The sequence below is a fragment of the Sander vitreus genome, chromosome 6 (genome assembly GCF_031162955.1).
Source record: "Sander vitreus isolate 19-12246 chromosome 6, sanVit1, whole genome shotgun sequence".
In the NCBI taxonomy this organism is placed as follows: domain Eukaryota; kingdom Metazoa; phylum Chordata; class Actinopteri; order Perciformes; family Percidae; genus Sander; species Sander vitreus.
Genome location: NC_135860.1, coordinates 13,394,578 through 13,407,266, shown reverse-complemented (window position 1 = coordinate 13,407,266; position 12,689 = coordinate 13,394,578). Strand labels below are relative to the sequence as shown.

The window sequence follows — 12,689 nt, the reverse complement described above, 5'->3', positions numbered from 1 at the left end:
TTATAGTCTTTTAAAATATCACTTCAGTATTCATATGAGGACTTTGGGGATGCGATGTGATAAGCCTATTAAATAATAATTTAAAAAAAAGAGACTAATGTGTTGACGCGCAAGCCTTCTTCACTTTATATAAAACACTCTCTGTGGGCATTGAAATGTATTTCATGTGTTGTGGTGTGAACGGTGATGAACACATGCAGCAAAAAAGTAAGAAAAAAAATTAAGATGTGTATAAATCATGGGTAATTTAGTCAGTTGCTAGTTTATTAGGTACCTAACAGAAACTAATGCAGTCTAATACAACATCCTTGCAATAAATCATACCTTCATAGAAGTTATGTTCAGTTTTTGTTGAAAGTGTTGATTCAACCTCATGGCCATTTTAGAGACTGCAGGTCAAAATATAGGAGTGTAGTGTAACCCAATACAATTAATCAGCACCACAAACTAAAGTTAAACCAACAATATTTTTATATATATCACTCATGAAAGTAGTATTTATATCAGGCGGAGTGTGTTTTCACAACATTTGCAAAATAATTTACAGAGATGAAAAAAGCAAGTTAATGCCAATCTTTTGTGTTGCTCATTGATGTTGGTATATGATGCAATATGTCTTATTCAACAGCAGACTTTTTGACTTGTCATAGTGGCTTTGTTCTATTCAAGTGTCCCAGTAAGTCACGACAGTGAGCCAGTATGCACAATACCAGGACCCTGAAACTGAAGCAGCTAAATGGAATTCAGTCATCGTTAATAGCATTATTTACACTTGTGCTTTTCCTACTGTGACCAGTCAAAATGTCCCAACCCTTCTGTGAAAAAGTTGATATGGCTTTTAAAAATAAAAAGTAATAATGTTCAATTTACATAGATGGGAACAGTGTTATGAAATAATAATGTGGGGACTTTTTTTTACAGCAGGCATACACTTTATGATCTCACCTAGAGCTGCAAATAAAATAGCAAGTATTTTCATTATTGATTAATCGGAATATGTTCTCAATTAATATTTACAGTTTATACAATGTCAAAAAACTGTGAAAAATGCAAATTATGATTGCCTTGAGCTCAAGGGGACATTATCAAATTGTTTTATCTGACCAACAGTCCAAAACCCAAAGAAATTCAGCTTAAATACAGGACAAAGAAAAGCTGGAAACAGAGAATGTTTGGCAATTTAGCTTGACAAATGTGTGAAATGATCTGTCAACCAATTCATTAATTAAATAGTTGTTTCAGCTCTACTCTCCAGTGTAATTTCTTTACTGAAAGACTTGTTCATTCAGTGTGTGCAGATTTTCTATCTTTTTACAATCTCTTTAAATTTCAGCAACGATTCTAATAGTTGTTCACTGCGTGTTTTCTTTACAGAGAGCCTGAGCTTCAAGCCCCCTGTGACGGCAACCATCTGCCCTGGTGACGGGATCATGAGCGAAATGCTGCAGGGGATGAAGGTAACTGTAACTGAACCTGACCTCTGCGTAAACACAAACAAATAAAAAAGTGGCCTACAAGCTGCCCCTTCATTAACTTACTGACAGTAATGTGATCAAGTTACTGTAAGTGTGTTCTTAATGTGGCTCTAAATATGTTCCTCTGGACTTTTTACATTTGCTTTGTTTAGAAACACAATAGTTACTATAATTGTCCACTAACCATCCATCACAGACCACACTCCTCAAACGACCAATAAAGATAGTTCATGATTTTAATATTTCATCTCTCCAGCTGTCTCGATCCCGCCTTTGGCGCTTTCGAGCAAGCTCTGGGAAGTATGCGTTGTTGTACGGCATTTCCCTCTCATGTGTCTCCTTCCCTGGCTCCTTCCCTTTGCCGTTCCTCTGGTCAAGCAGGGCCTTAGTTCTTCTCCTTTCTTCAGCCTCCCTCTGTAAGCGCTCAGCACGTAACCTTTCTATGGAGCTGGAAAAGACAGATTTTTTTATATCTCTCCATTAGGATATTCACATCATCATCATATTTTATTCATCTGATGGCAATAACACCCCCAATACCTTGGGGAAAAAGAACTTCCTCCCTGGACAGAGCCAGGCTAGCTGTTTCCTCTTGTTTCCAGTCTTTATGCTAAATTAAGCTCAATGTCTACTAGTTTCAGCTACATATTCAGCGTAGAGTGAGAGTGGTATCAATCTTGTCATCTAACTTTAATCTACTAAATTAAATGGGCACATCAGATGCTTCAATATTTACTATTAGTCAATATCATATTATAAGTAACCAGACAAATTGACTTACTTACCTCTCGCCACTGACCCTCTTTTCCCCTTTGTCTCTTTTTTCCTTTTTTTTGCTGTTGTGGTATTTTCTGTCCTTTACAGCCAGTGCTTTCTTCATATCTTTCAATGGGTCTAAACTATCTTTCAATCTGCGATCTCTCTTCTCTTTTTCCTCTTCACTTAATCCCTTCCTCTTTTCTTTTTCTTTCCTCTCTTCTTTTTCTTTCTTATCTTCTTCTTCTTTGCCAGTTTTCATGTACCACGGAGTGACCTCAGATCCGGGTTGGGGTCCAAGAGACACCAGCAAGCCGATGGCTCGTTCCTGCTTCTCCTAGAAAATAAACAAGGAAAACAGTAATTAAAATGTGCTGTGTGGTGACAGCAGGGCCAGAAGTTGCCAAATGTAGAGCATGGCAAAATTAGTAAAATGATTCACTTTTCCTTTGACTAATCTATTTGTCTGAGATTTGATTACCTTATATTTTAACATGTTGCCCTGAAATAGCAGTTTTGTGTCTCCTGTGGTTTTATTTATCTAACTCTCTGTCTGCATTCGTTTTCCCCCCACTCACGCTCCATCAGTTTACACTGCTTGTATGCATAATGTGGCTGGGCTGCATCCAGAATATATAATGCTTTTCTTTTTGACCACAACAAGAAACAAACTGCTTCCACTGATTTTAAATATCTTGACGTGACTGAATTACTAAGGTTGTACGGACACATGACAACAACAAGACAAGATAAGGCTGAAAGCTCTTGAAAACCCAAGTGAGTGGATCTTGTGATAAGATATGGTCAAAATTGAATGTAACTTTTCAAGGTTTACTTATTTACGTCACCTTATTAATACATAAGTTCCGCCTATTTTTCTAATTAAACATCTTTGTGATTGAGACGTGTCGCACTGTTACCTTTTCATCTTTCTTGTCTTTGAGATACTCCTCATTCCCCTTCTTCTCTGAGGACTCCTCCAGGGGAAAAAGATTAAGATGCTCCAGAACTCCACTTCCTCCACTCCGTCCTTCATCATCATCATCATCTTCATGCTTCCTTTCTCCTGCTGAAGGGAGAGCAGCTCTGGCTTTCCCTCTCAGATACTCTGTACGAGCCTGTGTAGAGGAAGAGTCTTTATTCCAAACTAAATATTTTAAGAACAATAAAGGCTTCTTTATAATGCATCACATCATATGTATTCCATGGGCTGGGATAAGTCTCCTTCTGCTTCAGTCTTGTTACTGATTTACTATAACTAAAGCTTCCACAATGAAGCCTTTCATGTTTGTTGTAACCTTACAAAGATACTATACAAACACTGCAGCACAAGAGCAAGTCTGTAAAGTAATATTAGGATGATACATTCGGAAATTAAAGATGACTTGAAGACTAAGTTCACTAAAAGTTTAATTCTGATTTCTAAAAGCAAACTTTATATAAATATCACCAATGGTTGCATAGAAGAAAAGAAACAAATATTAAAGTAAGGACATTTTTTTCATCAAACTCTTCTAAATGTACACACAGTCAGGTCCAAAAGTCTGAGTCCACAAACACAACTATACATTGTTATCTCTTCATCCAGTTGAACTGCTAAATACAATCTAGCATACACTTAAAACTCACACAATGTACCGTGTTTAGAAATGTTAGTATGAAATAGAAATACATAGGTAACAAATTAAAGGAAATAAATAAATAGTTTGTTAGTGTGTTCAGGTGTTTTTTGTTTTGATGATGGCTGTGTAGAGGAATGGGGGAGTGGGAGAATGAATCATGTAATGTTGGAGAAGAGTTGGCGATGCAGCATCTTCCTGTGTTTGCTTTCTCATTCAACTATTAAAACATGGCTGCTAATCCTGAGTGGGAATTAAGACCTACAATGATTAGTCAAGAAGCTTCTTAAAGTGAGGATTTGCAGCTTTTCTTTGCTATAGCCGATATGATATTGAGTTGATTATTATTGAGTTTATGACTGTTGGCCGGACAAAACAAGCTATTTGAGGCGGTCACGTTGAGGCGGACTTTTTTGTTTGAAGTTTGAAAGGGCTTGTCGTTTGGAGAACGTTTGGAGGTGGACTCAGACCTTTGGACAGCTCAGAATGAGACACTGTAGGTCTGCACAGTAAATACCTACTACTCATCATCAATCTCAGCGGCCACTGTAGCGTCTAGCATCATCATCATGGGAAAAAAAACATGACAACACCGTGGTCACCTCTTGCTCGGCACGCTCCACGCGACGCTTGGCCTCGCGCTCCTCCTCTGCTGCTTGGGCCTCGTCCCTCCGCACGCGAGCGACGTTGTCTTTGTTGCGGACATGCCAGCTCTTCTTTGGAAGGATGTTCATTGTTGCCTTGGTGACTGTTGATACTTTACGTTACCAGTCAGCTAGCTAGCTAGCTAAGCTGGCTAGCGTCGACTGAAGTGGGAATAAGCACGACCAAACACTCAATTTGTTTATAAAACCGTAACGTTTGTAGCAAGACGAAGTGTGGAAAAAAAGTAGGGCCGAAAATTGGCCAAATATGAAGTTAGAAAAAAGAGAAATGCCACCACTTTGGTGTTGTCGTTAATGTCAGTTGGCTTCCCTTTTTGCTAATGTTAGCCAACGCGTGCTAATTTCCAAATAAAAATGAACGTCAACGACACAACTGCGATAACACTTAACTCGCTACCTCACAATACACTCATCATTTCAACAGGTTAACATTAACAAACAGGACAAAAACGCTGCCACTAACTTGCTTGGAAGAGAGTTGCTCTTGTTGGCTGCAGTAGCCCACAGGAACAAGTAGACACAACACAGGAAGTAAGCATTACACATTTTTGCAATACCAACATTTCGACACGAGAGGGAGCTATAATTCACCTCATTTTATTATGTAAAAGGAAAGAAAAAAAAGACATAATATATGTTTGCAGGAAAACATAGAAATGGTGAAACTGCATGTATAATAAAGACACTCTTTGCATCATTTATACCAGGCTTTATGTAATTTAATGATATACCGCTAACTTAGGTAGGCTAGGTTAATAATGAAGAAATTTACATTTTCCTAGAAAACTGATCTCGGTCTGATATTGCAAGAGCCACATCATCCCCAGCCAGCATTATATGGCACTGACTTTATACATATTGGGTGCATACAGTCCTTTCAAATGCCCCATCATGTTGTTTCATGTTTAGAAGGTCATAAAACCTCAACATGGTCCCTATGCTGTTCAGTCATGTGCTCCTGCAGTATGTTTTAGTAGCTGATGTTGTCGACTCAGCTCCTCAATCTGCTTCACCAAGAACTGTTTGTCCCGTCCCTCCTGTAAGGCAAAGATCCACACTTGCATTAGTAAACTGAATGCAGAGTATTAAGAAATCACATAGGCCAACCTATATATTGTGAAAATTCAAGACCATGTAAATCTTAGCTATACACTACACCATTCAGGTAAATGGCAACAACTTACCAGTTTAAGCTGAGCTCTTAGCATGGCAACACTTTTCCCATAGACAGAAGCTAAGGTTATGAAATAGCACATCACCACACTGCCAGGGAGAAAGGAGCCGTGATTATACATCATAAAATGGACAGTGAAGGGCCATATAATATGGAGGTAAAATATAGGTTGCATTCTATATTTGGGTTTAAGTATATAGTAGTGTATATACCAGAATAATAATCCTGCAGAAAGCACAAGTTCACTCACCAAGATAGCACAAACAAAGGGATGGAGAATGCCTGGGAACCAATGAAGAAGAGAAACTCCTGTGTAATTTCAGAGAGGTTGTAGAAAGATGTTGGAACAATCGACCACATGCTGGGGAAGAAACGGAAAGGACCACAACCCATGGAAGGATGGATCCTGGGTGGAAAGAGAAACACTTGTCATAGAAAACATTTTTAACCTAATCCTGCCACTCCTCTTACAATTACCTTCTGACCTGCAGGGTAAACACATCAATGTCCACTTTTACTGCTATTTTAGGGTAATTAGCTGTCACTGTGACAGCTAATTATCCTGTCACCGCCAGTGCTAAACTAAAAGTACTTCTGTTGTGATTGTTACGGGGGAGAAGGCAGCAATCAGTACTCACTCAGCAAGACTGTAAACCATGACAACTGTAGCGAGACCCCAGCCAAACAGGAGTACCACCAGGAAAAAGAAGGTGGAGGTGGTGGAGCGAAATGTCTTCAGTGCTGGCCGACAATTATAGAAGAGTGTGATCTGATGAGGAAAGTGGCAAAGAAGATAGGGTTGGGAACAAAACCAAAGCAGAGTGTAAGTGAATAACCTTTTCCTCACTAGGCCAACTAACTGGCATTGTGTGAAATGTTGGCAACATCTTCACCTTCTTGAAGTAGAAGAGGAGGACAAATTTGATGGTATTGATGAGCGGCAGCAGAGGGCAAAAAAGAGCTCCTGTCCAAACCACAGTCTGACCATAAACAAGTCCAAGCACGTTGGCGGGAACCACAAACTCCTGTCGACCCACCCACTGAGCCAGCTTACTGGACCAGTTGTCCACCACCATCCTACATACACACACACACACACACACACACACACACATTACAATCACATTGCTAAATATCTCATTGTCAACATTATTTGTTTACCAAAATATTAATGTGATGTATTAATTTGCACAATTTCCATCTTATTTAATATAAACAAATTCACACAGTGATTTGTACCTGCGTGGAAACTCCACCAGGACGAGCACAACAATGTTGATGAGGAGGTCAAACAGTGTCAACTTGTACATCTCCTGTCCAACACGTGTTTCCCAGCACTACATGATGAGACAAACATGAAAACATCAACCTGTCTTACAATATTTTTTTTTAAATAATTCAGAATTGTATTGTATTTGTTGTCTCAATCCCTTTCTACTTTTTTCTTAAGCTGTTTTTTGACAGCTTGGAGACTCCTTTAATCCTGTTCGTGAAGAAGAGGTATCTTTAAAAAATAAGAAGTATAAATACCGGGTAGACTTTATAGTTGTATTGGCACAGTGTACAATCTTTCTTCTTTGTGTCCCCCTCGCATGTGATCTGACTCCACAGGGTGAAGAGGAGAACACCCAGACTCACCAGACGAAGGAACACTGCCCTATAAAGGAAGAAGAAAAGACAAATCATTATCAAAACAATTGTGATACTGATTCTTTGTTTCTTATTTTTAGGGATTAATCACAGATGAGAGGTTATTCTCTTTAAATTAATTTTATAGAGCAACTAAACAGCAGGTTGTAAAGCAGTGTTTACAGTATACACACTATGGAGTACGCTTCTACATAACCTGCACTGCATTTCAGAGTACACTACACTATAGTACATTTATCTGACAGCTACAGCTACTAGTTATAAAAAAAAAATACAATACAAAATATGTAGCCCCTCGTCACAGGTTTCAGATGTCTATGAGTCATTAGCAGTTTCACTAGAAGGTGTTGTCCCTCTAAACCTTTCAGATAGTTTCATTTAAATAATAGTTTGAGGCCCAAAGAGGTATTTTGAATGATGGACTTTTACTTTCAATGGAGTACTTTTACATTGTTGTATTTGTACTTTTGCTGAAGTAAAGGTTTTGAGTACTTCGTCCACCACTGCGTTTAGATGACACACATTTCCTTTTTGTAGCAAGTTTTGTAAAATCAAAAAAAAAAAATGTTATTATCATTTTCAAAAACAAATGAACTGAATGCAAATGCTTTGACATAATCACTCTTACAGACACACCAGTGCAAACCTTAATAGTGCCACTATGACAGTAGTGCTGGGGGCGTATCGCTCTATTAGGGCGATCTGGTCACACAGCAGCGGCACCAGGAAGTTTCCGGCGGTGATGACAATGGAAGGTAGATACTCAAAAATCAAACCCAGGATCCCTTGCTCCCCACTCCTTTTCTGTTTGTCAGATATGGGGGGAAAAAGGTCACCAAAGACTTTCAGACCCTGGACATTACCATCATCACTCTCCTTTTACATAATTTACCTGACTGAAGTCGGTGGCCACGAAGATGCCATAGAAGGCTGCTATAATGAGCCCAAATGAAACAAAACACATAGAAACACGTAGAGCATATAAAACAATTTTTTGACACAAAGTCAGAGCAGCGGCCCTTTTCTTTATGCTCTCCTCCTCTAGATCAACCTGACAGAGAAAGAGAAAAGAGATGACAGCATGAAAGCATGCAGGGAATGATTATGTAAAACTGTGCTGTGCTGCAGAGAGAACATCACATTTCTCTTTTTCCTAACTGTCCTCCATGCTGCTAAGTGGGACAGATCCCCTCTGACCTGTAGCCGGTAGTGGATGTTCTTCTGCTTCAGTTTGGTAGCTCGGTCTCCCAGGCAACCGTAGTCCCAGCTGGTGAACACTATCATGCTGTAGTTGCCCACAGCGCTGCCTCCTGTTACCACGACAACTTGAGCTGCAGTCCCCATGCTGCGCATGAGCAGACCATCAGAGAAGAGGATACAAATGCTGGTCAAGCTGAATGAACTCCCGACTCAGGCTTTTAAATGTCATTTATTTTTTTCACTTTTATTTAACTTATTGATCTGAATCTTCACTGAGACAGCTGAACACACCCACACACACACACACACACACACACACGGTAATTACACTTGTTCTTGAAGATGGGTACTGAACCAACCTATTTAATGTTTGACTTAGAATCTGAGTAGCATTTTGGATGTCCTCTCTCTTTAACACACACACACGCACGCACACACATATACACACACACACACACACACACACACACACACACACACACACAATAGTATTGAACCTGTTTGTTCTGGGACTGACCGTGCTATGATACAAATCAGACAAAAGGCGAAGTAGAAGACGGCAGTGAAGAGGTAGGCCAGGGGGATGTTGTAGGAGAAGTTCCTGTCCTCCACCGTTGTGTTGTTGTAGTAGCCATAAAACAGGTATGAATACTCCATGAAACCCTGAACAAAGAGGAGAGGGTAGTCACCTGGCACGTTGACTAAATGTTCATGGAATGTGGTTTAAATTTAATTTCATCAGCAGAGAATATAGTACTAGTATGTGGAAGCAGAGCTGTACGTGCTACTATTGAGGACACTGAGGTCATGTCCACTGTATTTTGGGGGATGTGGAGGATTTTGCATCCTGTCGCTATGTGTAACTTTCAGTTTTGTTGAAAATTGTGTGTGTAAATAGCCTGCTAGGATAATGATCATTTACTGACATCATCAACTTTTATTTTGAAATGTAGGCCTCTGCTCCATCATGATCTTTTTTGTCATGTATATGGCCTTTTTAACTTTAGAACTATTGTATGTAGTTGTAAGTAAATGGTCACAGATGCCACATTTTGATTATATATGCATTATGTATAATATACTCCACATCACATCTTTGTTTTAAAGCAGTAGTTTGACATTTTGGATTATTCTCTTTTTTGCTTTTTTGTGTTCCGTTAGATGAGAAGATTGATACCACTCTCATCATGAGAGGGGTGTCAATCTTCTCATCTAACTCTTGGCAAAAAAATGAGACCTTAAGTCACTTTGTAAGAATTGAAAGGAATTGAAATGATAAAATAGTATAACTGAGAGTATTATCTGAAAAAGCCACATGTAGGACTCATGACTTCGGTATTTCATCCTGGCTACTAAAAAGCCAAAGGTGTAAAGAATCATAATGTCCAATAATGAAAAACATCTGTTTCGCTTTATGTTACGCACATCTCATATCTGTGAAGGTCAATGCGATGCTGCAGTTTCTTACCGTTCCCGAAAGTAAGTTAAGGAAGTAATTATAGAACACCACCAAGCCTTGAGGATTAGGGTCATAATCCATGCATTCTTTTGGACCTAGAAAACACAGCAAGGGGAAAGCTTCATGATCTTTGCATGCATTCTCATAGATTACAATATTTCTAAAGGTATCCCTGCACCTCTCTGAACATAAAGGTCATGTAGTTGTCTTAAATGTTTTACAAGTAACATATAACGTAAGAGAGAAAGAGAAGGAGAGTGAAAGCTACAGTGGCGATTAAATGCAGGCCTGTGGCTCACTTGATAGAGGGTATTAATCCCTATACTGTTATCTAGATAAAGCTAGTTTCCTCACACAGCTTAAAAAATCAAATGGTTTTATTGAATAAAATGAAAAATTATGACACATTCTCTAGAGAAAATGACAGAGGGCAAAAATGATAAAACTACTTTAAGGTTTAGAGAGTAGGTAGGAAAGAAGCTTATGTTTTTGGCTGTGCATGATAAAATGTTTCAACATTATATCTTCTATATTTTACACAAACTTACAGATGAACCTCGGGTCATTACATTTTCATTTAGATATCGTTTTGTGAATATATCTTCTGCTCATGCACCGGTCACTTCATTTTATTTCCAAGGAGAATACTACGGCTGTCTCTACATTTAGAGCGCCTCTGAGCCTCTGTTGCCTGGAAACTGCAATTGCATCAAACTGTGAGATGGCTTCCTGTATATGAAAAATAATTGTGCTCAAGCTTCAGAATGCCGAATATTAGGGGAAATGAAGAAACATAAAAACCTATGTACCACTGCCATGTGTTAACCTCAGGTTTGTCTCGCATTGCCAGACCTACCTCCACGGCACTGTGGAGTAAGTAAAATGAAATGTTGTGAGCTAACACACTGCAGCCTGAACAAGTCATTACCAGTGCTGTTAACAAGGCTGTCCCCGACAGACCTGAAGACAATGCTTGGGATGAGGACGAATCCAGCAATCAGTAAAAAGGAAACAAAATTGAGCACCACCAAGAATCTCAGGAACAGGAAGTAAGACTGGACACCACCTCCGAAGTTCCCTGTGGAGCCAAAGGGCCAAGATTTCATTAAAAATGCAAAAAATGGATTCAAACCATGTGTGAAATTAATTAACACTTAACACTTAACACTTTTCTTTGACTGTATTATGCATGACGTATAGAGTATGCGTAATCTGTAGTCTTATAATTAGCAGTTAAAGGTTTACCTCCAATCTTTTGCAAAGACTTGCTCCACAGGGCGAAAAAGGAGAGACATCCTCTGGCATTGTCTTTGAGTTTACACAGAGATTTGGTCTTTTTCCATTTCCAGGACTCCCTTCTGGAAACCACTGGCACCTGCATTTGCTGTACCTGCCTGTAATGGACACATAAGACTTACATGACTCTGGAGTAATGACTAGTTTTGGCTGCCAATTATGGTCTGATATGCAACTTACACAAATGTGGGAACTTAAAGCCTCTAGCACACATACAGTGCACTAAGAACTGACTTAAATCGGCAATTACTAATTTTTGGCCACTTGGAGGTAGCTGTGAATACCAAACTGACGTATCGTCACCTTTTAAGTTGATGTATGGGAAATTGTTAGCAAACAGTTTCTTATTTACACATCCAGCAGAGACATTATCATTAATTTAGAATTATGTTTCTGTCCACCTGGAAAATTTTAAGTCCAATATTTTTGTCTTTTAGCTCTGTCTGTCTGTCGCTAAATGCTCCACTATGTTCACTGTTAAAATATTTCTTTGTAGGTTCATCACTACGAGCGACCCCTTTCACATTGTTTTCACTTTGTAGTTTGATATATTGTTATTATATAAAAAAGATCTATTATAGTCACTTTCAAAGCAGAGTGTTTTTTAGGTTGTGAAACATGATTGGAGGGGACCTTTAAATAAAAAATGTTTTAAAAATACTCCACCAAACGTTCAGCAGTAGGTATACCTCACAGCTCTTTTTAGTGCCATGGGCAGAGGACTGCCCCTGAGGTCCTGGGGCTGTCCACGGTTGCCCTCCTCATCCTTCTCTGCAGGGGGGGGGTTCCAGTCGAACTGAGGGTAATTCTGATTGGACACTCGAGATGAAACCCGTCGTAATCTTAGTGACTGCTGGTCACCCGGGTAACCATTCCCTGTGAGTGGTTGAGCGAAGGAGAGAAAAACATCAGAGAAAAGTGATCAAAGCAATATGTGTCAACACAAATTAGTCAGATTAAAAGATGATTCTAATATAAGCAGTGACACTATTTAGATATTCAGTCAATACAGATATTGTGTTTAAAATGAACAAATGTGTAAAAGCAAATGTGGTCAGAAAACACACACCTTCAGTATAGTCATACACCTCTCTAGAGCCTTGTCTCCATGGTTCACTAGCCATTTCTCAGATGCAGATTAACACAACTAGCTTTTAAAGAATTTCCTCTGTAACCACATCGAATACTTTACTGTACCAGCAGCAAATCCAGGACTAAACAAATGGTGAACCAGCTCGTCATGAGGAAATGCTGCCTATCCAGGAACCCTTCCTTGTTGTCTTCTCTCACGGACTTTACTCCTTTTGTAAATGACCAAACAGGTACTTCCTTGTATGACTTAACCCATTATTTCCAAGGAGACAGTTACCATTCATTTACACTTAGCACTGCTAG

The 12,689-nt window shown here is 39.1% G+C and overlaps 2 protein-coding genes across 2 annotated transcripts; both read right to left on the bottom strand.

The window, feature by feature from the left end:
* Positions 1–448: 448 nt before the first annotated feature.
* On the bottom strand, positions 449–5,048 carry leng1 (leukocyte receptor cluster (LRC) member 1). The gene is made up of 4 exons (XM_078252784.1): positions 4,453–5,048; positions 3,152–3,349; positions 2,261–2,568; positions 449–1,923 (listed from the first exon to the last, which is right to left on the bottom strand). Exons 1-4 carry the CDS (start codon positions 4,582–4,584, stop codon positions 1,704–1,706), a joined length of 858 nt encoding a protein of 285 aa, XP_078108910.1. The 5' UTR covers positions 4,585–5,048; the 3' UTR covers positions 449–1,703.
* Positions 5,049–5,096: 48 nt separating this feature from the next.
* Positions 5,097–12,587, bottom strand: tmc4 (transmembrane channel-like 4). Its single transcript, XM_078252783.1, has 16 exons — positions 12,364–12,587; positions 11,984–12,170; positions 11,244–11,392; positions 10,927–11,076; positions 10,008–10,093; positions 9,057–9,202; positions 8,537–8,684; positions 8,232–8,390; positions 7,986–8,143; positions 7,220–7,346; positions 6,929–7,026; positions 6,583–6,766; positions 6,328–6,458; positions 5,940–6,095; positions 5,700–5,778; positions 5,097–5,552 (listed from the first exon to the last, which is right to left on the bottom strand). Exons 1-16 carry the CDS (start codon positions 12,416–12,418, stop codon positions 5,460–5,462), a joined length of 2,106 nt encoding a protein of 701 aa, XP_078108909.1. The 5' UTR covers positions 12,419–12,587; the 3' UTR covers positions 5,097–5,459.
* Between the last annotated feature and the right edge of the window lie 102 nt (positions 12,588–12,689).

Bases quoted from the DNA above. Each gene is read 5' to 3' on its own strand.
- tmc4 (XM_078252783.1), bottom strand. From the start codon at position 12,418: ATGGCTAGTGAACCATGGAGACAAGGCTCTAGAGAGGTGTATGACTAT. The intron at 11,077-11,243 runs GTAAACCTTTAA...TTGGCTCCACAG, and splicing joins GTCTTTGCAAAAGATTGGAG to GGAACTTCGGAGGTGGTGTC. The intron at 7,027-7,219 runs GTATTTATACTT...CTCATCATGTAG, and splicing joins ACAACTATAAAGTCTACCCG to TGCTGGGAAACACGTGTTGG.
- leng1 (XM_078252784.1), bottom strand. From the start codon at position 4,584: ATGAACATCCTTCCAAAGAAGAGCTGGCATGTCCGCAACAAAGACAAC. The intron at 2,569-3,151 runs GTAACAGTGCGA...TTTATTTTCTAG, and splicing joins AAGACAAGAAAGATGAAAAG to GAGAAGCAGGAACGAGCCAT. The intron at 1,924-2,260 runs GTAAGTAAGTCA...TGTCTTTTCCAG, and splicing joins AAGAGGGTCAGTGGCGAGAG to CTCCATAGAAAGGTTACGTG.